Below are 22,090 nucleotides of genomic sequence, written 5' to 3'. Positions count from 1 at the left end.
AGCTGTGATGAAAGAAAGGGAAGAAGTTTCTCCAAACCTCTGGACCCAGAAAACCAGCTTGGTCCTGATGGTCTCCCTCACTAGTTTCTATTCAGGGTGAATGTAGCTGTTGATATAATATGGACTCTATTATTAAATGAAAAGAACAAATTAGACTACACTACTGAAACGTTCTGCTGATGTTTTTAAAGTCTCCATGTTACCAGGCTGTAGAGGGCTCTGAAGATTTAAACAGTTTTAGATCCATTACACTCACAGTCTTATGTTAAAATCTCAAAGGACAGCATTATATTTTTGATATTAACAGTAACTCTGGGCCTCTGTAGAGTGTGCAGCTGATCTCATCGCTGTCTAAAAATGGATAAAAAAAACATAAGTGTTGAAGACTATTAAGAGTAGCAGGTGTGTAGCATCGCTAACTAGCTAGCAACAAGCCTCCAACACAGTGCGTATGCTAGCGGCTAATCTAACTAACGAATTAACAACAGAGTGATTTTAGAACTATAAGATGATAAGCTGTGTGTCTTTTTTATAACAGTGACATGGTTGTATTTACCTTAATTAAACGAGTCGTCAGTCGCGGTAAACCAGCAAAAAAACTGGAGCAGCCGGGCTACGTAAAAAGTGTAGGGGGGCATGTTTGCGGTCACGTCCAGCGGGTGTGTGGGCGGGAGCGTTACACAGTCGCTCCACCTCAAGTCACTACTGCGCAGACTCTGGCTCCAAATTTGCAAGATGGCAGCCTCCACAAGCGGGGTATTTTGGCTTCATTTTTGCACAATGGTAGGAGGCGGTGTCGCGTCGTCCATGTTTTCTACAGTCAATGGTTACGACCTTGCGTCTCGTGCGCAGTAAGCATTGGCTAGTCTCTTCCTATGAGAGCTTCGCAATAATGGCGGTTAAGTGTTTTTTTCAACAAAGTATGCAGTGCTGCAAACTAGATAATGAGACCAAATTGTTTTTTTACATATCAATGCTAATAAGCTACTCTTTTATTAGGCCCCGAACTCGTTGGAGTTATTTGTCCCGGTGAGTCACTCGCTTTAGTTAGCTACCTGTTAAGTTTAGACAATGTATTTTTCCCGCTGATTAAGCTCAGAAACGTTTGAAAAAAACTAAACAAAACACCAATACAGTCGGGAACTGTGAGAATGTAGTGTGTTGCTTTACTTATCTTGTTGTTCCTTACAGTGTGGTATAAGTGTTTAATGTTCTAAGCTACAGATGGTACTGCCGATGCTACGTGTGATGCTATAGCTGCTGCTATGTGCGGTTACTCAGGACTCAGGGAGGGGCGGCCCTCTGCTGCTACCGGTTGGGGTGAGAGAAGGAAAACAGAAGGGTTAGGGTTGGGTTAGAGACGTCCTCGCCGTACCTGGGTCCATCAGGTCCTCCAGAGGCGTGAGCAGTTTGGTCAGTTTCACCATTTGCTCCAGGAGCTGCGCCTGGATGACGGCCGATTCCAGCGATATCACCGTCTTTCACTTGGCCAGTTTGAGGACCTGCTTTCCCGTGTCGGTCCCAGAATCGCCCGCCTAGACACCAATTACAGGCGCTCAATCCCACCTGCAGAGCGCCTGTCCATCTGCCTGAGGTTAGTAAAAGTATTTAATACGGTAGTCCTTTATTGATACCTGTGCTAATATATGCTAAACCATCCATTTATACACTGCTAACATGGATGTGCTAAGCTAACAGTGAATGCTCGGTGTTTACTGATAGCAAACTGTGGTACGGAGACGACTGTTTATAATATTTCTAGTGATACTCAGAAGGTCTCATCAAGTCCCGATTTAATTCGATTTATGCCGTTATCAGTGTTTGCAATGATAGCATGGCTGTGGTGTCATATCAATGTATGCGCTCGGTGTTTGCTGATATCAAACTGTAGCATTAGGACCACTGAGTTAACCTTTGCAGTGATAGTCACTCCTTTTTATTTAGACCTGGTTTAATTCTGGGATAGTTGAATATTTGTATATAATCACCGCAGACTGTTTTAGATTATATCTAATATATATCATGTAATTATCCTTATAATTACAAAATGTTTTATGTAAGATTTATGTTTTGGAATTTGTAATTTTGGAATTTGAATAATGTATTTTGTAACTGCAGTACACATAATACTAATTATAAACAATTTTGTCCAGGTTCCTTGCCACCGGGGACTCCTTCAGGACCATCGCGTTCAGTTTTCGAGTTGGTGTGTCCACGGTGAGCCAGATCATCCCCCAGGTAGCGACGGCCATCTGGGACTGTCTAGTGGACGATTTCATGGCTGTGCCTTCAACTGAAGACTGGCGGTCCATCACAGAGGGATTCCAGGAGCGCTGGAGCTTTCCTCTGTGCTGTGGAGCTCTGGATGGGAAGCACGCCCAAAGGAACCCCATATATCATATAGGAGACACACACATTGATATACACTAAATATTTATTCCATTTCTTTTTTTGTGGTGCCCAAATTTATGCACCTGCTTGATTTTGTTTAAACAATTATTGCACACTTTTTTGTAAATCCAGTAAACTTCTTTTCACTTCTCAAATATCACTGTGTGTGTCTCCTATATGATATATTTAACTACCATTTTTTATTGTAACAACGATTTATAAAGGAAAATGATGGCTATTAACAATGTTGCCCAAACTTTTGCATCCCACTGTATTAGTATATTTTGTCATTAGTATAATATGAAATAAATTCTACATGTGTCAAGTCGTGTGCCAACATTTGCTGTGTAGTAGAACTGAGACATTAGTCATTATAAAAATTTATTTGAAATAATATTAAAATTCTCAAACAGAAAAACATTAAACATAAATATATAAAATATAAGTATTTACAGAGAGACAGGAATAAAAAGGACCCAGCTGCTCTCCAGAGCAGGAACAAGGCTGAGGAGGAAATGCTCCATTGGAGACTGGTGTGGCCTCTTCAGGGACTCCAGGATGGCCAGCTCCACCGCCGATGGACCGCCCTGGGACCTGTCCCTCATCTGCCTCGGAGCTGTCCTCCTCTGTGGGCCTGTAAAACAGCACAAAACACAAAGAAATGAGAAGGCTGCTACTAGATTTTAATTTCAACATCAAAAAAAAACAAACAGGATATAATCAGATTGGTTGTAGACATTTAGTAAAGGTGATCACAAGGGAATCCCACCGAGTAAAAAGCTATCAGTGCTTGCTGTACATCTGATGCTACAATTACATACCTGTGGTGCAGGAGCTCAGGGACTGGGGAGCCAGGAGAAGCAACAGGGGATGCTCTGCTGCAGAATCAGTTGGTTCTATCACTACAGTATTAAATATTAATAGGTTGAATATAATAATCATAGAGTATACAGTGGTCCCTCATTTATTGCAGCAGCGGTTCTCAGAATAACTAGCCCCTCACCACGCAGTTTATATACTTTTTTCCCCACACACAAGACCATTACTCACAGTTCTCACAATTGATTCTCAAAGTGCAAACCTTTGTAGATTGCAAAACGTAAAAGTATTATTATGCCGCGTTTTGTCTTCATCTGCCTGCCACTTTCGTGCGCCTTTTTCCCTCCCGGTGCAGGTGTGTATTTCCGAATGAGGCTCATAGTTATGGGTGTTTTTGTGCTGTTTTTCCTATTGGACGTGATGGTTCTCAAAACCAAACGTGATAAATTTGGCAAGTGCAGGAGACACGACACGGAGCAGACATGTCAATCAGGCTGCAGAATGCAATGCTGTACTGTGCAATAAAAAATAAAAAAAGCGAAGCAGTGACGGATGAGCGGGACTACTGTGTGCTGTTTATTAATAAACAATAAAATATATTCCTAAATGACAACATGCATAAAAGCAGAGCGGTATTTGTACGTCAGTGGGAAAATAGCGGTGGCTTGCTACCTTTTGTGCGGCTTCCCCGGGTCAGTGAAAACTTTCAAAAGAGAAATGAATGAACTTACCAGGTTGCCCGATCTCTTCACATATCTTCCTCCAAGCTCGGTCCTTTTTATTCCTGTCTCGGTACAGAAAGCAGCTGGTGTCGTACAGCTCCGGGTTGTTTGCTACGGCATTGATTAGCCTTCCCTCAAAGTATGAAGGGCTTTGGCTGGATCTGACCCTTTGACCTAGGTCACAGCCACGTCACCAGGCTCCTGATTGGTTGTCGCGGCGCGATTTGACGCTGGAGTTCAGATTTTTCCAACTCGAGCGGTAGACGCGAAACGCGTGTATGCACAAAATGCAACACAAAAACTCACGCGCGTGGTTTTATTCGCGAGTTTTGGCGTTTTCGCGACGCAAATCTGCTCGCAATCACGTGTCATCGTGCTTTTCCATTGACTTTACATGTAAACCTGACGCTCTATTCGCGTCCATCGCGTTCGGTGTGAACACACCGTTAGAGGTTAGGGCAACAGATGCAAGTCTTCAGAGCAGTGACAGTGTGACTTTCGTTGTGCATACTTTAACCTGATTTAGTTTTCAGTTTTCTTACTTGTCAAAATGCATCATGAGTAAAAAACAATCCTTGACATGGTAATGAAAGAGTATTCTCAGCAAAGTTGAGTTAAACAAGTTTTAATGGAAGTTTAAGTTAAATCTTTTGATCTTTACTAATTTTGATTACATCAACGTGTTTTATTACATTAACCTAATCAAATCATGCCAATTCTGATGAAGCTCCTGACCCAGCCCAAGCTCTCTATGAAGACGAGGAAAAACTCCCCAGGGGGCCAGAATGATGGGAAGAAACCTCGGGAAAGCCAATTCAAAGAGAGATCCCCTTTCCTGGGATGGCTGGGGGGGTTACAGGAATTTCAGGATAGCAAAATTTAGAATCGGCCAAAAAAACCCAAAAAACAATCTTTTCCTGTTAAAAAAAACAAAAAAAATGAAAGAAAGACAAAAAAAAGAAGGTTAGGCCATGTATCACACTTACATCATAAGATATGAAATGTGTGTGTGTGTGTGTGAGAGATGGCTTTATCTGAGCCAGGGGTGACGCTGGAGGTCCCCCAGCGTTGGGCGCTCCTCCGGGACTTCGGTTAAACACGCATCCAAGAAATTCTGGCAGTCTGGAAAGAAAGAAAGGGAGAAAAGATGAAGATGATAGTTCCAATGATCCAAGCCATCAGTGAATCTTGAAGTGTGATGTTTTCTTACGTGGGGACAGATGCTCGTTGAATTTCAGTTCCTTTTCGAGGAACGTCATGATATTAAAGTCCCCCACATGAAGCGCTTCGTACAGCACCACTCCCATTTGCCACACCGTGGTGGGTCCAGGCCTGTATTTTTTGCCCCAGTAACATTCGGGAGGGCTGTGGATAGGTGTACCTAATAAACAGACACAATTACAATTTCTTCTAAAACAAAAGGCACAAATTGCTACATCTGTGAAGAGCAGGAGCTGAATATGTTACCATAGAAGAAGCGGAACCGCGATCGCTCCGTAGCAAAGCAGCTCAGTCCGAAGTCAATGATACGAACTCGAGGCACATCTGAGCCGGTCTCAATCAGAATGTTGTCACTCTTGATGTCCCGGTGAAAGATGTGTTTCTCCTCCAGGTCCTTTGCTGCATCAACCAGTTGCTTCAGAATGACCTGGAAAAGATGAAAAAGACAGTAATGAGTCAACAGGTTGATGCTTCTCTGATACTCTGTGCTTTGATTGAATGCTGTACAGTCTAAGGCTCTTCCAGTCAACTTACCTTGGCCTTTCCTTCTGGTAAACATCCTCCATTTTCTCTTATGTAATCAAAGAGGTCCACCGCGGGGACAGGTCTCTCCTGCACCAGGATCAGTTCTGTGCCAAAGTCAAACCAGTCCAACAGAGACACAGGAGCCGACGTTCCCACTGATCCATCTGCTTCAGCTGCAAGCTTCAGCAAAATGGCCACTTCCACTGAGACTTCCTTCCCGTTTTCATCCTGATATATTACAACAAAGTGGATGATGAGGAACAGACGTTTCACAGGTGAACGCTGCACTCAGTCCAGGAATGTAAAAACAGTTCAAGTGTTGCACACTTACCGTCACTTGGATGGGGATTTTGTCCTTGGGAATGTGTTTGATGGCTACCTAAAAGACACAGAGCATTGGTGAGCATTTCCTCAGTATGACATCATTAAAGGTGTAAAACGGCACCTTTAATGCTCAGCTGACGATATTATCCGTTATCTGCATTACTGCCTGTCTTACTCCCACCATCTGAACACTTACTGGGAAATGATCTGTTATCCTGTAGCCAGCAAACACTGCTCCAAAGCCGCCCTTTCCTAGATGGTGCTCCTGCACATATCTGGCTTGGTATTCCCCTGAAAAGACACAAATGTTGTTTTACTACAGCTGTGACACAAATTACTCTCTGCTGTACCCTAAATGTTCATTTTGCTCTTCACCTGAGTATAAAAGCCAAGCTGCTTGCTACTTACGTTGCTGGTCGGCTGCTGAATTTTGGACGACGTTTTTGGTTTTGTCCTTTTTCTTTTTCTTGGGTGACTCTTTGCTGTCTCCCGCAGTCTTCCTTCTGCCATTTTTTGTGCACCCCTTTGTGTTTTGACTGCAGTCTGCAGATGTGGAAAACACCAAAAGCACATCAGCGTATTAGATCATACACACAAATATCTCCCAAACACTAATATCTTAAACCGAGCAACCAGCTGTGCACTTAATCTACCCCTCACTCAACTAATTAGCCTACCTTTACCAGCGTCCACGGATGAAGACGCTTGCTCCCTGTCTCCACTCGTAGGCTCAGCAAGTTTAATCTTCTTTGGTGGACTGGTTGTGCTCGCTCCATCTTGCTGGGCCTTACGCTTCACTGCTTTGACTTGATGTGCATCTGAGCTGGTGGAAGGAGCAGCCTGCTCAGTGACCCTCCTTCTTTTTACGGGGGTCTTCTTTTCAGGACTGGCCTTTCTTTTAGCCATCCTGCTCTTAGAGTCTATAAACAACAACAACACAGTAGTGAAAAAGAGTGCTCGACATCAGGACTGGAAGGATTTTGATGCCATTTTAGGGAGTATTGGTTAAATTATAATAACAAGTTTATCCTTTTGATAAAAAACAGAGCAACACCAGTCCATACTAGGTCTACTAAGACTTAGATCTTCATAACACTTGTTGATCTGTTTATAATTTAATAAGAAGTCGATATACCTACCTATAAATTTTGTTTTTTAAATTGTGCATTTATTCTTTATATAGTGTAACTACTCGACCTTATTTCTCTTTTTAAATCTAGAGGCAACCACGTTTTTGAGGTTGTATCAGCTTTCCATTTTCTATTAAAGTACATTAATTCATGTGTACTTTGTTTTCTAAAATAAAAACATCATAGTTACCCAATACCCCGTTGTTGTGTGAATAGCTATGGGTTAACTAGCTATTGGTGTTAATTTACTGATTAACTTATAAAACACATGCTCAATTTACTGAAAAAGTCCCACAGTGGCTTCCATCCTTATGTTGGTTTGTCCAGTTTACGGCAGAACACATCAAACCTGGGGCCCATGTCAGCCCTACTTGCGGCCGTATATTTAAGTGAAGAAATATAAAGCAATTTGGCACTTGAAGTGCCTTTTTTGTTAGGGGGGATTTATTTATTTTTGAGTCCAATGTTAAAATGCGTTCTTAAAAAAGTTTAAAAAAAAAATTAATATGAAGGTCTAACCCAGGTGTCAGCAACCTTTCTGATGATAAGTGCCATCTAAAATTTCCTTAGAAGTCAACGTGCCATATGATTGCATTAGCAATAAATTTAATAACGCTCTATATCAACAGTTACACACTACATAGACCAACTTTATAGAATTATATTTGTTCGCAGATGTTGGCACAGAGCAGATCAGCTATTTTGAAACAAAAAATATACTTTTTTTTTTATCAGTAACAAGAACTCCATAACAGCAAATGAACTGTACAACAGAAAAGTATCTCCCAAACACTAATATCTTAAACCGAGCAACCAGCTGTGCACTTAATCTACCCCTCACTCAACTAATTAGCCTACCTTTACCAGCGTCAACGGAGGAAGACGCTTGCTCCCTGTCTCCACTCGTAGGCTCAGCAAGTTTAATCTTCTTTGGTGGACTGGTTGTGCTCGCTCCATCTTGCTGGGCCTTACGCTTCACTGCTTTGACTGGATGTGTATCTGAGCTGGTGGAAGGAGCAGCCTGCTCAGTGACCCTCCTTCTTTTTACGGGGGTCTTCTTTTCAGGACTGGCCTTTCTTTTAGCCATCCTGCTCTTAGAGTCTATAAACAACAACAACACAGTAGTGAAAAAGAGTGCTCGACATCAGGACTGGAAGGATTTTGATGCCATTTTAGGGAGTATTGGTTAAATTATAATAACAAGTTTATCCTTTTGATAAAAAACAGAGCAACACCAGTCCATACTAGGTCTACTAAGACTTAGATCTTCATAACACTTCTTGATCTGTTTTTACTGCTGAGTCCAAGAATAAACTTGTCACATTATTTTACCAAAAGACAAAGTGCCCCATTAACCTTTCTTTGATTAGACGTGTTGTAATTATGCTATTTTCAGTCAAACATACCAATATGGAAAAGAAATAGTACAAATTTATAAAAGACTTGCATAAGATGTGGCCTACTTCATACAGTGAATCATATCAGGCTTATATGATTTACTCATGAAAGTGGCCACTTTCTCATTACTTTCATATATTGTTTTAGTAAGTATCCAAAACATACAAGTTTCACACAAGACAGATACAAACTTTATAGGATTTATATATATCTTTTCCATATGGGTAGGATTCAAATGTTTCATTTTATACACAGACTGTCAACATTTTTAGAAAAGTAGATTCTGTTATTTGAGGGATTTTACCCAGATTTGATGTATTTGTTTACTTACTTTGATCTCCTGGATCTTTCTTATCTCCTGGATTTGTATTTTTTCTCGTTTCCTTTTTCATGTTAATTTTTGAGACCTTTTAAAAGGGAAAATGTCACCGTAACGAGGGAATACTTCTTCAAATGTGTGCACTTGTCTTTTCTAAACTGTTTAAGCGAGTTCCGTAAGTGAGCTTTCAAAATAAACTCAGGAGACTATGGCAACAGAACCTTGCCTTTCAGTGACATCACCGACTGCCAGTAAAAGTGCTCCTAAGTAGTTTAAAGAAAAACACTGTGGCAGACAAATCCATAATAATTCATATAATTTAATAAGAAGTCGATATACCTACCTATGAATTTTGTTTTTTAAATTGTGCATTTATTCTTTATATAGTGTAACTACTCGACCTTATTTCTCTTTTTAAATCTAGAGGCAACCACGTTTTTGAGGTTGTATCAGCTTTCCATTTTCTATTAAAGTACATTAATTCATGTGTACTTTGTTTTCTAAAATAAAAACATCATAGTTACCCAATACCCCGTTGTTGTGTGAATAGCTATGGGTTAACTAGCTATTGGTGTTAATTTACTGATTAACTTATAAAACACATGCTCAATTTACTGAAAAAGTCCCACAGTGGCTTCCATCCTTATGTTGGTTTGTCCAGTTTACGGCAGAACACATCAAACCTGGGGCCCATGTCAGCCCTACTTGCGGCCGTATATTTAAGTGAAGAAATATAAAGCAATTTGGCACTTGAAGTGCCTTTTTTGATGCCATTTAAGGGAGTATTGGTCAAATTATAATAACAAGTTTATCCTTTTGATAAAAAACAGAGCAACACCAGTCCATACTAGGTCTACTAAGACTTAGATCTTCATAACACTTCTTGATCTGTTTTTACTGCTGAGTCCAAGAATAAACTTGTCACATTATTTTACCAAAAGACAAAGTGCCCCATTAACCTTTCTTTGATTAGACGTGTTGTAATTATGCTATTTTCAGTCAAACATACCCATATGGAAAAGAAATAGTACAAATTTATAAAAGACTTGCATAAGATGTGGCCTACTTCATACAGTGAATCATATCAGGCTTATATGATTTGAGCTACATAACACCAGCTTTCTCCCCTGAAAGCTAAGGACTGCCCACCTTACCTATGGAAAGTACACACTGGATCTCCTCCCAGTGTCCCTACTCTAGCTGCAATCAGAGATACACAAATTTCGCTGTAACTGCAACTGTCTATCAAAGATTTGAGTCAACATGTTACACCCCAATTTTGCAGAATCATGTTAAATTATAAAAAAAAACATATGATAAAAGTGACCCCTTAAACCTAAATCAGTGCAATAATTTATTTATTTATTTATTTTGGGGGGGTATAACTGGCACCAAACAAAAATGCCAATGGAGACTAAGCCACTCCACACTTTTCAAAGACATGTTTTAACATAATACACAGTGGTTCAAGCCATTTACATTCAAGAAACATTAAAAAAGATTATATCTCTGGATAAAAGGGACATCATTCACTTGCATCTTTTTTAACCTTGGGCACAAAACTATTAACAGCAATGCCCCTATGCAAATTCCTCCATTGTACATTACCTGATCTCTTATTCAGCAAGGGTTTATAAAAGACCCTCCATATAGGTTTTTGACATTCCTTGACTTTTAACTTGTCTCCTCACACAATATCTGTCCTTCCACTCAACTGCCTTTTATTTAACCCTTGAGCATACATTGTATGCAACAGTTTTCCAATCAGCACGTGAAAATCTGAGTCTTTTTGATTCATGAGCAGGGGTCCTATAAGCATTGACTGTAGAAAACATGGATGACGCGACAGCTCCCCAACAATGAAGCCAAAACGTCTCTATCAAGTAGGCACAACAACAACAGGAACAACAAGTAGGCCTGCAGTGCGAGAGCAAAGTGCTCTAATAGGGTGATATGGTACTACAAGGTCATTAAGATAAGATAAGGGCTGATTATTTAAGACCTTGAATGTGAGGAGCAGGATTTTGAATTCAAGTCTAGATTTAACAGGGAGCCAATGCAGGGAAGCCAATACAGGAGAAATCTGCTCTCTCTTTCTAGTCCCTGTCAGTACTCTTGCTGCAGCATTTTGGATTAGCTGAAGGCTTTTCAGGGAGTTTCTAGGACTTCCTGATAGTAATGAATTACAGTAGTCCAGCCTAGAAGTAATAAATGCATGAACTAGTTCAGCGTCAATCTGAGACAGGATATTTCTAATTTTAGAGATGTTGCCCAAATGGAAGAAAGCAGTCCTACATATTTGTTTAATATGTGCATTGAAGGACATGTCTTGCTCAGAGAGGGGCAGCCATCTGCTGTGAGCGGTTGTGGTTGAGGGGAAGAATTCTTTGAATTTGATATTTTAATCGGTGTGTTTTGATTAGCTGTAACCTCCCCTGTGTTTCTATGACTAGTTGAGTGTTAGTCTCTTGTCTCTGTGTGTAATTAGTTCAGTTTCTGTTTTCAGTTTTTTGTCTCTTGTACTTTGCCTTTAGTTTTATTTTCATTTGCTCTATTATTTAGATTGAGCTCAGCTGTGTCTTCTTGCACTTATTCAATTTCAAGTCACTTTTATTAATGTAGCGCCAAAATCACAACAACGGTTGCCTCAAGGCACTTTATATTGAAAGGTAAAGACCTGACAATAATGCAAAGGAAAGAAAGGAAGAAAAGCCCATGTCACAAACTGGAAATGAGAGTGCAGTTGGACCTAAGAGCAGACTTGAAATATTTACAAGATTTATTCATGAGAGGAATCAACTTAAACAGGAGCACGGTCATTAACAGTGCTCCAGAGAAACAGTCGGGCACGCGGAACACAGGAAGAGCACGGGCTGGAACTTCTGCAACAGAGGAGAGAGGCATCACTGGACCGGGAAACGAGTGAGAGAAGGCAGAGTGAGAGAGACAAGGCCAACTTTTACAGACAGGTAAGAGAGCGCAGACGGTCATTAGCATCACAGTGGATTCTTTTGTCACACATTAGGTGATCAGTCAAACAGCTCTATTAAATTTATGGAATTCACATTGAGTATAGATGGATATTAAGAAATATGGCTGGGTATCGTCACTGATTTCTAGAATCCATTCGATTCCGATTCACAAGGTCCCGAATCGATTCGATCCACGATTTGATTTGTTTCGATTCGATTTGAATCAGGGAAATTTTGCCTCAGACAGTCAGAAATATTATAATTCTGATCACTTATCAGTACATATCTATATTTTTATGTCTATAAAAAGAAAGCTGACACTTGCGAGACTTGGTCTGGGTTTTTATAGCAGATGACATTAAAAATATTGTGCAGTCAAAAACGAAGTGAAGCAGAGCAAAGTTACCGAGGTTTGATTAGAGACACAGCTAAGCGTACGTGCCGGCGGGTGAGAAAGCCACATCTCAGTGATTCTGATCCGTCGGGTCCGCGTTTTGTGTTTACGTCTTTGTGCAGAATCCGTGTACCTGCTCTCATTTACTGTTTTAGCTGTTTGGTGGTTGTAGAAATTTTGTGAGGTTTAACCTGAGATTCTGGCATTTCGGGCAAAATAAATTTATATTTAAAATTCGATTCAGGTTTTTAATGAATCGATATCACGTTATCCAAGCCAGAATCGATTTTAATCGATAAATCGATCATCAAAACCCACCCCTATTAAGAAATATAAAATTTTCACTACTGAATGGACATTAATGATTAAATTCAACCTTAACTATAGCAACAAGTCACATCTGTTGTCTAGAGGCACTTTACATTGGAAGGCAGAGACCCTATACTATTAGAAAATGAATCCCACCAATCAGAGAGCCCACTATGAGCAAACAATCAGCAACAGTGGGAAGGAAAAACTGTTGCAACCTCTGTTAGATCCAGGAAATCTGTTGAGACGCATTACGGTGTGTTCACACCGAATGCGATGGACGCGAAAAAAACGCCCCAAATTTGACGCGTGCACATTCGCGCCTCAACGCATGTCCAAGAAAAATTCATCGCGCGTGAAATGGAAATGTGGGAAGAATGTGGGAGGAAGTTGTGCCAGACGGTATCTTTGCAAGATGGCAGCTGTCGAGCTAGCGCTTGAAGAGAGAGTCTCCCTTCTCTATGTACTGTGGAGAGCAGAGCAGCGGCGTAAAAGACGTCCTCGCCGTACCTGGGTCCATCAGGTCCTCCAGAGGCGTGAGCAGTTTGGTCAGTTTCACCATTTGCTCCAGGAGCTGCGCCTGGATGACGGCCGATTCCAGCGATATCACCGTCTTTCACTCGGCCAGTTTGAGGACCTGCTTTCCCGTGTCGGTCCCAGAATCGCCCGCCTAGACACCAATTACAGGCGCTCAATCCCACCTGCAGAGCGCCTGTCCATCTGCCTGAGGTTAGTAAAAGTATTTAATACGGTAGTCCTTTATTGATACCTGTGCTAATATATGCTAAACCATCCATTTATACACTGCTAACATGGATGTGCTATGCTAACAGTGAATGCTCTCGGTGTTTACTGAAAGCAAACTGTGGTACGGAGACGACTGTTTATAATATTTCTAGTGATACTCAGAAGGTCTCATCAAGTCCCGATTTAATTCGATTTATGCTGTTATCAGTGTTTGCAATGATAGCATGGCTGTGGTGTCATATCAATGTATGCGCTCGGTGTTTGCTGATATCAAACTGTAGCATTAGGACCACTGAGTTAACCTTTGCAGTGATAGTCACTCCTTTTTATTTAGACCTGGTTTAATTCTGGGATAGTTGAATATTTGTATATAATCACCGCAGACTGTTTTAGATTATATCTAATATATATCATGTAATTATCCTTATAATTACAAAATGTTTTATGTAAGATTTATGTTTTGTAATTTGTAATTTTGGAATTTGAATAATGTATTTTGTAACTGCAGTACACATAATACTAATTTTAAACAATTTTGTCCAGGTTCCTTGCCACCGAGGACTCCTTCAGGACCATCGCGTTCAGTTTCAGAGTCGGTGTGTCCACGGTGAGCCAGATCATCCCCCAGGTAGCGACGGCCATCTGGGACTGTCTAGTGGACGATTTCATGGCTGTGCCTTCAACTGAAGACTGGCGGTCCATCACAGAGGGATTCCAGGAGCGCTGGAGCTTTCCTCTGTGCTGTGGAGCTCTGGATGGGAAGCACGCCCAAAGGAACCCCATATATCATATAGGAGACACACACACTGATATACACTAAATATTTATTCCATTTCTTTTTTTGTGGTGCCCAAATTTATGCACCTGCTTGATTTTGTTTAAACAATTATTGCACACTTTTTTGTAAATCCAGTAAACTTCTTTTCACTTCTCAAATATCACTGTGTGTGTCTCCTATATGATATATTTAACTGTCACTTTTTATTGTAACAACGATTTATAAAGGAAAATGATGGCTATTAACAATGTTGCCCAAACTTTTGCATCCCACTGTATTAGTATATTTTGTCATTAGTATAATATGAAATAAATTCTACATGTGTCAAGTCGTGTGCCAACATTTGCTGTGTAGTAGAACTGAGACATTAGTCATTATAAAAATTTATTTGAAATAATATTAAAATTCTCAAACAGAAAAACATTAAACATAAATATATAAAATATAAGTATTTACAGAGAGACAGGAATAAAAAGGACCCAGCTGCTCTCCAGAGCAGGAACAAGGCTGAGGAGGAAATGCTCCATTGGAGACTGGTGTGGCCTCTTCAGGGACTCCAGGATGGCCAGCTCCACCGCCGATGGACCGCCCTGGGACCCGTCCCTCATCTGCCTCGGAGCTGTCCTCCTCTGTGGGCCTGTAAAACAGCACAAAACACAAAGAAATGAGAAGGCTGCTACTAGATTTTAATTTCAACATCGAAAAAAAACAAACAGGATATAATCAGATTGGTTGTAGACATTTAGTAAAGGTGATCACAAGGGAATCCCACCGAGTAAAAAGCTATCAGTGCTTGCTGTACATCTGATGCTACAATTACATACCTGTGGTGCAGGAGCTCAGGGACTGGGGAGCCAGGAGAAGCAACAGCTCTGCTGCAGAATCAGTTGGTTCTATCACTACAGTATTAAATATTAATAGGTTGAATATAATAATCATAGAGTATACAGTGGTCCCTCATTTATTGCAGCAGCGGTTCTCAGAATAACTAGCCCCTCACCACGCAGTTTATACACTTTTTTTTCCCCACACACAAGACCATTACTCACAGTTCTCACAATTGATTCTCAAAGTGCAAACCTTTGTAGATTGCAAAACGTAAAAGTATTATTATGCCGCGTTTTGTCTTCATCTGCCTGCCACTTTCGTGCGCCTTTTTCCCTCCCGGTGCAGGTGTGTATTTCCGAATGAGGCTCATAGTTATGGGTGTTTTTGTGCTGTTTTTTCTATTGGACGTGATGGTTCTCAAAACCAAACGTGATAAATTTGGCAAGTGCAGGAGACACGACACGGAGCAGACATGTCAATCAGGCTGCAGAATGCAATGCTGTACTGTGCAATAAAAAATAAAAAAAAGCGAAGCAGTGACGGATGAGCGGGACTACTGTGTGCTGTTTATTAATAAACAATAAAATATATTCCTAAATGACAACATGCATAAAAGCAGAGCGGTATTTGTACGTCAGTGGGAAAATAGCGGTGGCTTGCTACCTTTTGTGCGGCTTCCCCGGGTCAGTGAAAACTTTCAAAAGAGAAATGAATGAACTTACCAGGTTGCCCGATCTCTTCACATATCTTCCTCCAAGCTCGGTCCTTTTTATTCCTGTCTCGGTACAGAAAGCAGCTGGTGTCGTACAGCTCCGGGTTGTTTGCTACGGCATTGATTAGCCTTCCCTCAAAGTATTAAGGGCTTTGGCTGGATCTGACCCTTTGACCTAGGTCACAGCCACGTCACCAGGCTCCTGATTGGTTGTCGCGGCGCGATTTGACGCTGGAGTTCAGATTTTTCCAACTCGAGCGGTAGACGCAAAACGCGTGTATGCACAAAATGCAACACAAAAACTCACGCGCGTGGTTTTATTCGCGAGTTTTATTCGCGAGTTTTATTCGCGAGTTTTATTCGCGAGTTTTGGCGTTTTCGCGACGCAAATCTGCTTCCGAATTTTCGCGGGACCCGCAATCGCGTGTCATCGCGCTTTTCCATTGACTTTACATGTAAACCTGACGCTCTATTCGCGTCCATCGCGTTCGGTGTGAACACACCGTTAGAGGTTAGGGCAACAGATGCAAGTCTTCAGAGCAGTGACAGTGTGACTTTCGTTGTGCATACTTTAACCTGATTTAGTTTTCAGTTTTCTTACTTGTCAAAATGCATCATGAGTAAAAAACAATCCTTGACATGGTAATGAAAGAGTATTCTCAGCAAAGTTGAGTTAAACAAGTTTTAATGGAAGTTTAAGTTAAATCTTTTGATCTTTACTAATTTTGATTACATCAACGTGTTTTATTACATTAACCTAATCAAATCATGCCAATTCTGATGAAGCTCCTGACCCAGCCCAAGCTCTCTATGAAGACGAGGAAAAACTCCCCAGGGGGCCAGAATGATGGGAAGAAACCTCGGGAAAGCCAATTCAAAGAGAGATCCCCTTTCCTGGGATGGCTGGGGGGGTTACAGGAATTTCAGGATAGCAAAATTTAGAATCGGCCAAAAAAACCCAAAAAACAATCTTTTCCTGTTAAAAAAAACAAAAAAAATGAAAGAAAGACAAAAAAAAGAAGGTTAGGCCATGTATCACACTTACATCATAAGATATGAAATGTGTGTGTGTGTGTGTGAGAGATGGCTTTATCTGAGCCAGGGGTGACGCTGGAGGTCCCCCAGCGTTGGCCGCTCCTCCGGGACTTCGGTTAAACACGCATCCAAGAAATTCTGGCAGTCTGGAAAGAAAGAAAGGGAGAAAAGATGAAGATGATAGTTCCAATGATCCAAGCCATCAGTGAATCTTGAAGTGTGATGTTTTCTTACGTGGGGACAGATGCTCGTTGAATTTCAGTTCCTTTTCGAGGAACGTCATGATATTAAAGTCCCCCACATGAAGCGCTTCGTACAGCACCACTCCCATTTGCCACACCGTGGTGGGTCCAGGCCTGTATTTTTTGCCCCAGTAACATTCGGGAGGGCTGTGGATAGGTGTACCTAATAAACAGACACAATTACAATTTCTTCTAAAACAAAAGGCACAAATTGCTACATCTGTGAAGAGCAGGAGCTGAATATGTTACCATAGAAGAAGCGGAACCGCGATCGCTCCGTAGCAAAGCAGCTCAGTCCGAAGTCAATGATACGAACTCGAGGCACATCTGAGCCGGTCTCAATCAGAATGTTGTCACTCTTGATGTCCCGGTGAAAGATGTGTTTCTCCTCCAGGTCCTTTGCTGCATCAACCAGTTGCTTCAGAATGACCTGGAAAAGATGAAAAAGACAGTAATGAGTCAACAGGTTGATGCTTCTCTGATACTCTGTGCTTTGATTGAATGCTGTACAGTCTAAGGCTCTTCCAGTCAACTTACCTTGGCCTTTCCTTCTGGTAAACATCCTCCATTTTCTCTTATGTAATCAAAGAGGTCCACCGCGGGGACAGGTCTCTCCTGCACCAGGATCAGTTCTGTGCCAAAGTCAAACCAGTCCAACAGAGACACAGGAGCCGACGTTCCCACTGATCCATCTGCTTCAGCTGCAAGCTTCAGCAAAATGGCCACTTCCACTGAGACTTCCTTCCCGTTTTCATCCTGATATATTACAACAAAGTGGATGATGAGGAACAGACGTTTCACAGGTGAACGCTGCACTCAGTCCAGCAATGTAAAAACAGTTCAAGTGTTGCACACTTACCGTCACTTGGATGGGGATTTTGTCCTTGGGAATGTGTTTGATGGCTACCTAAAAGACACAGAGCATTGGTGAGCATTTCCTCAGTATGACATCATTAAAGGTGTAAAACGGCACCTTTAATGCTCAGCTGACGATATTATCCGTTATCTGCATTACTGCCTGTCTTACTCCCACCATCTGAACACTTACTGGGAAATGATCTGTTATCCTGTAGCCAGCAAACACTGCTCCAAAGCCGCCCTTTCCTAGATGGTGCTCCTGCACATATCTGGCTTGGTATTCCCCTGAAAAGACACAAATGTTGTTTTACTACAGCTGTGACACAAATTACTCTCTGCTGTACCCTAAATGTTCATTTTGCTCTTCACCTGAGTATAAAAGCCAAGCTGCTTGCTACTTACGTTGCTGGTCGGCTGCTAAATTTTGGACGACGTTTTTGGTTTTGTCCTTTTTCTTTTTCTTGGGTGACTCTTTGCTGTCTCCCGCAGTCTTCCTTCTGCCATTTTTTGTGCACCCCTTTGTGTTTTGACTGCAGTCTGCAGATGTGGAAAACACCAAAAGCACATCAGCGTATTAGATCATACACACAAATATCTCCCAAACACTAATATCTTAAACCGAGCAACCAGCTGTGCACTTAATCTACCCCTCACTCAACTAATTAGCCTACCTTTACCAGCGTCCACGGATGAAGACGCTTGCTCCCTGTCTCCACTCGTAGGCTCAGCAAGTTTAATCTTCTTTGGTGGACTGGTTGTGCTCGCTCCATCTTGCTGGGCCTTACGCTTCACTGCTTTGACCTGATGTGCATCTGAGCTGGTGGAAGGAGCAGCCTGCTCAGTGACCCTCCTTCTTTTTACGGGGGTCTTCTTTTCAGGACTGGCCTTTCTTTTAGCCATCCTGCTCTTAGAGTCTATAAACAACAACAACACAGTAGTGAAAAAGAGTGCTCGACATCAGGACTGGAAGGATTTTGATGCCATTTTAGGGAGTATTGGTTAAATTATAATAACAAGTTTATCCTTTTGATAAAAAACAGAGCAACACCAGTCCATACTAGGTCTACTAAGACTTAGATCTTCATAACACTTGTTGATCTGTTTATAATTTAATAAGAAGTCGATATACCTACCTATGAATTTTGTTTTTTAAATTGTGCATTTATTCTTTATATAGTGTAACTACTCGACCTTATTTCTCTTTTTAAATCTAGAGGCAACCACGTTTTTGAGGTTGTATCACCTTTCCATTTTCTATTAAAGTACATTAATTCATGTGTACTTTGTTTTCTAAAATAAAAACATCATAGTTACCCAATACCCCGTTGTTGTGTGAATAGCTATGGGTTAACTAGCTATTGGTGTTAATTTACTGATTAACTTATAAAACACATGCTCAATTTACTGAAAAAGTCCCACAGTGGCTTCCATCCTTATGTTGGTTTGTCCAGTTTACGGCAGAACACATCAAACCTGGGGCCCATGTCAGCCCTACTTGCAGCCGTATATTTAAGTGAAGAAATATAAAGCAATTTGGCACTTGAAGTGCCTTTTTTGTCAGGGGGGATTTATTTATTTTTGAGTCCAATGTTAAAATGTGTTCTTAAAAAAGTTTAAAAAAAAAAATTAATATGAAGGTCGAACCCAGGTGTCAGCAACCTTTCTGATGATAAGTGCCATCTAAAATTTCCTTAGAAGTCAACGTGCCATATGATTGCATTAGCAATAAATTTAATAACGCTCTATATCAACAGTTACACACTACATAGACCAACTTTATAGAATTATATTTGTTCGCAGATGTTGGCATAGAGCAGATCAGCTATTTTGAAACAAAAAATATACTTTTTTTTATCAGTAACAAGAACTCCATAACAGCAAATGAACTGTACAACAGAAAAGTATCTCCCAAACACTAATATCTTAAACCGAGAAACCAGCTGTGCACTTAATCTACCCCTCACTCAACTAATTAGCCTACCTTTACCAGCGTCAACGGAGGAAGACGCTTGCTCCCTGTCTCCACTCGTAGGCTCAGCAAGTTTAATCTTCTTTGGTGGACTGGTTGTGCTCGCTCCATCTTGCTGGGCCTTACGCTTCACTGCTTTGACCTGATGTGTATCTGAGCTGGTGGAAGGAGCAGCCTGCTCAGTGACCCTCCTTCTTTTTACGGGGGTCTTCTTTTCAGGACTGGCCTTTCTTTTAGCCATCCTGCTCTTAGAGTCTATAAACAACAACAACACAGTAGTGAAAAAGAGTGCTCGACATCAGGACTGGAAGGATTTTGATGCCATTTTAGGGAGTATTGGTTAAATTATAATAACAAGTTTATCCTTTTGATAAAAAACAGAGCAACACCAGTCCATACTAGGTCTACTAAGACTTAGATCTTCATAACACTTGTTGATCTGTTTTTACTGCTGAGTCCAAGAATAAACTTGTCACATTATTTTACCAAAAGACAAAGTGCCCCATTAACCTTTCTTTGATTAGACGTGTTGTAATTGTGCTATTTTCAGTCAAACATACCCATATGGAAAAGAAATAGTACAAATTTATAAAAGACTTGCATAAGATGTGGCCTACTTCATACAGTGAATCATATCAGGCTTATATGATTTACTCATGAAAGTGGCCACTTTCTCATTACTTTCATATATTGTTTTAGTAAGTATCCAAAACATACAAGTTTCACACAAGACAGATACAAACTTTATAGGATTTATATATATCTTTTCCATATGGGTAGGATTCAAATGTTTCATTTTATACACAGACTGTCAACATTTTTAGAAAAGTAGATTCTGTTATTTGAGGGATTTTACCCAGATTTGATGTATTTGTTTACTTACTTTGATCTCCTGGATCTTTCTTATCTCCTGGATTTGTATTTTTTCTCGTTTCCTTTTTCATGTTAATTTTTGAGACCTTTTAAAAGGAAAAATGTCACCGTAACGAGGGAATACTTCTTCAAATGTGTGCACTTGTCTTTTCTAAACTGTTTAAGCGAGTTCCGTAAGTGAGCTTTCAAAATAAACTCAGGAGACTATGGCAACAGAACCTTGCCTTTCAGTGACATCACCGACTGCCAGTAAAAGTGCTCCTAAGTAGTTTAAAGAAAAACACTGTGGCAGACAAATCCATAATAATTCATATAATTTAATAAGAAGTCGATATACCTACCTATGAATTTTGTTTTTTAAATTGTGCATTTATTCTTTATATAGTGTAACTACTCGACCTTATTTCTCTTTTTAAATCTAGAGGCAACCACCTTTTTGAGGTTGTATCACCTTTCCATTTTCTATTAAAGTACATTAATTCATGTGTACTTTGTTTTCTAAAATAAAAACATCATAGTTACCCAATACCCCGTTGTTGTGTGAATAGCTATGGGTTAACTAGCTATTGGTGTTAATTTACTGATTAACTTATAAAACACATGCTCAATTTACTGAAAAAGTCCCACAGTGGCTTCCATCCTTATGTTGGTTTGTCCAGTTTACGGCAGAACACATCAAACCTGGGGCCCATGTCAGCCCTACTTGCGGCCGTATATTTAAGTGAAGAAATATAAAGCAATTTGGCACTTGAAGTGCCTTTTTTGATGCCATTTAAGGGAGTATTGGTCAAATTATAATAACAAGTTTATCCTTTTGATAAAAAACAGAGCAACACCAGTCCATACTAGGTCTACTAAGACTTAGATCTTCATAACACTTGTTGATCTGTTTTTACTGCTGAGTCCAAGAATAAACTTGTCACATTATTTTACCAAAAGACAAAGTGCCCCATTAACCTTTCTTTGATTAGACGTGTTGTAATTATGCTATTTTCAGTCAAACATACCCATATGGAAAAGAAATAGTACAAATTTATAAAAGACTTGCATAAGATGTGGCCTACTTCATACAGTGAATCATATCAGGCTTATATGATTTGAGCTACATAACACCAGCTTTCTCCCCGGAAACTAAGGACTGCCCACCTTACCTATGGAAAGTACACACTGGATCTCCTCCCAGTGTCCCTACTCTAGCTGCAATCAGAGATACACAAATTTCGCTGCAACTGCAACTGTCTATCAAAGATTTGAGTCAACATGTTACACCCCAATTTTGCAGAATCATGTTAAATTATAAAAAAAACATAAGATAAAAGTGACCCCTTAAACCTAAATCAGTGCAATAATTTATTTATTTATTTATTTTGGGGGGGTATAACTGGCACCAAACAAAAATGCCAATGGAGACTAAGCCACTCCACACTTTTCAAAGACATGTTTTAACATAATACACAGTGGTTCAAGCCATTTACATTCAAGAAACATTAAAAAAGATTATATCTCTGGATAAAAGGGACATCA

At 40.4% G+C, this 22,090-nt stretch overlaps 2 protein-coding genes across 2 annotated transcripts; both read right to left on the bottom strand.

Moving 5' to 3' along the window:
* Positions 1-2,645: 2,645 nt before the first annotated feature.
* Positions 2,646-9,574, bottom strand: LOC146380604 (serine/threonine-protein kinase pim-2-like). Its single transcript, XM_084939797.1, has 10 exons — positions 8,862-9,574; positions 7,991-8,233; positions 6,680-6,922; positions 6,411-6,545; positions 6,199-6,293; positions 6,010-6,057; positions 5,688-5,906; positions 5,400-5,580; positions 5,143-5,313; positions 2,646-5,054 (listed from the first exon to the last, which is right to left on the bottom strand). The coding sequence occupies exons 1-10, from the start codon at positions 8,920-8,922 to the stop codon at positions 4,963-4,965; spliced, it is 1,488 nt and encodes a 495-aa protein (XP_084795923.1). The 5' UTR covers positions 8,923-9,574; the 3' UTR covers positions 2,646-4,962.
* Positions 9,575-15,961: 6,387 nt separating this feature from the next.
* On the bottom strand, positions 15,962-20,918 carry LOC146380603 (serine/threonine-protein kinase pim-2-like). Its single transcript, XM_084939798.1, has 10 exons — positions 20,577-20,918; positions 19,706-19,948; positions 18,396-18,638; positions 18,127-18,261; positions 17,915-18,009; positions 17,726-17,773; positions 17,404-17,622; positions 17,116-17,296; positions 16,859-17,029; positions 15,962-16,770 (listed from the first exon to the last, which is right to left on the bottom strand). Exons 1-10 carry the CDS (start codon positions 20,635-20,637, stop codon positions 16,679-16,681), a joined length of 1,488 nt encoding a protein of 495 aa, XP_084795924.1. The 5' UTR covers positions 20,638-20,918; the 3' UTR covers positions 15,962-16,678.
* Positions 20,919-22,090: the final 1,172 nt, after the last annotated feature.

This window comes from Perissodus microlepis, chromosome 9, assembly GCF_051167445.1.
Source record: "Perissodus microlepis isolate ML-2025 ecotype Zambia chromosome 9, ASM5116744v1, whole genome shotgun sequence".
In the NCBI taxonomy this organism is placed as follows: Eukaryota; Metazoa; Chordata; class Actinopteri; order Cichliformes; family Cichlidae; genus Perissodus; species Perissodus microlepis.
Note: the sequence above shows the minus strand (reverse complement) of the source record. Positions and strands in the feature narration are given on the sequence as shown.

What these genes read in the sequence shown, in the direction of transcription:
- LOC146380604 (XM_084939797.1), bottom strand. Translation starts at nt 8,922, where the DNA reads ATGAAAAAGGAAACGAGAAAAAATACAAATCCAGGAGATAAGAAAGAT. An exon ending in TTCAGCAGCCGACCAGCAAC is followed by an intron (nt 6,294 to 6,410) that starts GTAAGTAGCAAG and finishes GTGTCTTTTCAG; the next exon opens with GGGAATACCAAGCCAGATAT. An exon ending in TACCAGAAGGAAAGGCCAAG is followed by an intron (nt 5,581 to 5,687) that starts GTAAGTTGACTG and finishes CATCTTTTCCAG; the next exon opens with GTCATTCTGAAGCAACTGGT.
- LOC146380603 (XM_084939798.1), bottom strand. Translation starts at nt 20,637, where the DNA reads ATGAAAAAGGAAACGAGAAAAAATACAAATCCAGGAGATAAGAAAGAT. An exon ending in AAATCCCCATCCAAGTGACG is followed by an intron (nt 17,623 to 17,725) that starts GTAAGTGTGCAA and finishes GTAATATATCAG; the next exon opens with GATGAAAACGGGAAGGAAGT. An exon ending in GCGGTTCCGCTTCTTCTATG is followed by an intron (nt 17,030 to 17,115) that starts GTAACATATTCA and finishes TCTGTTTATTAG; the next exon opens with GTACACCTATCCACAGCCCT.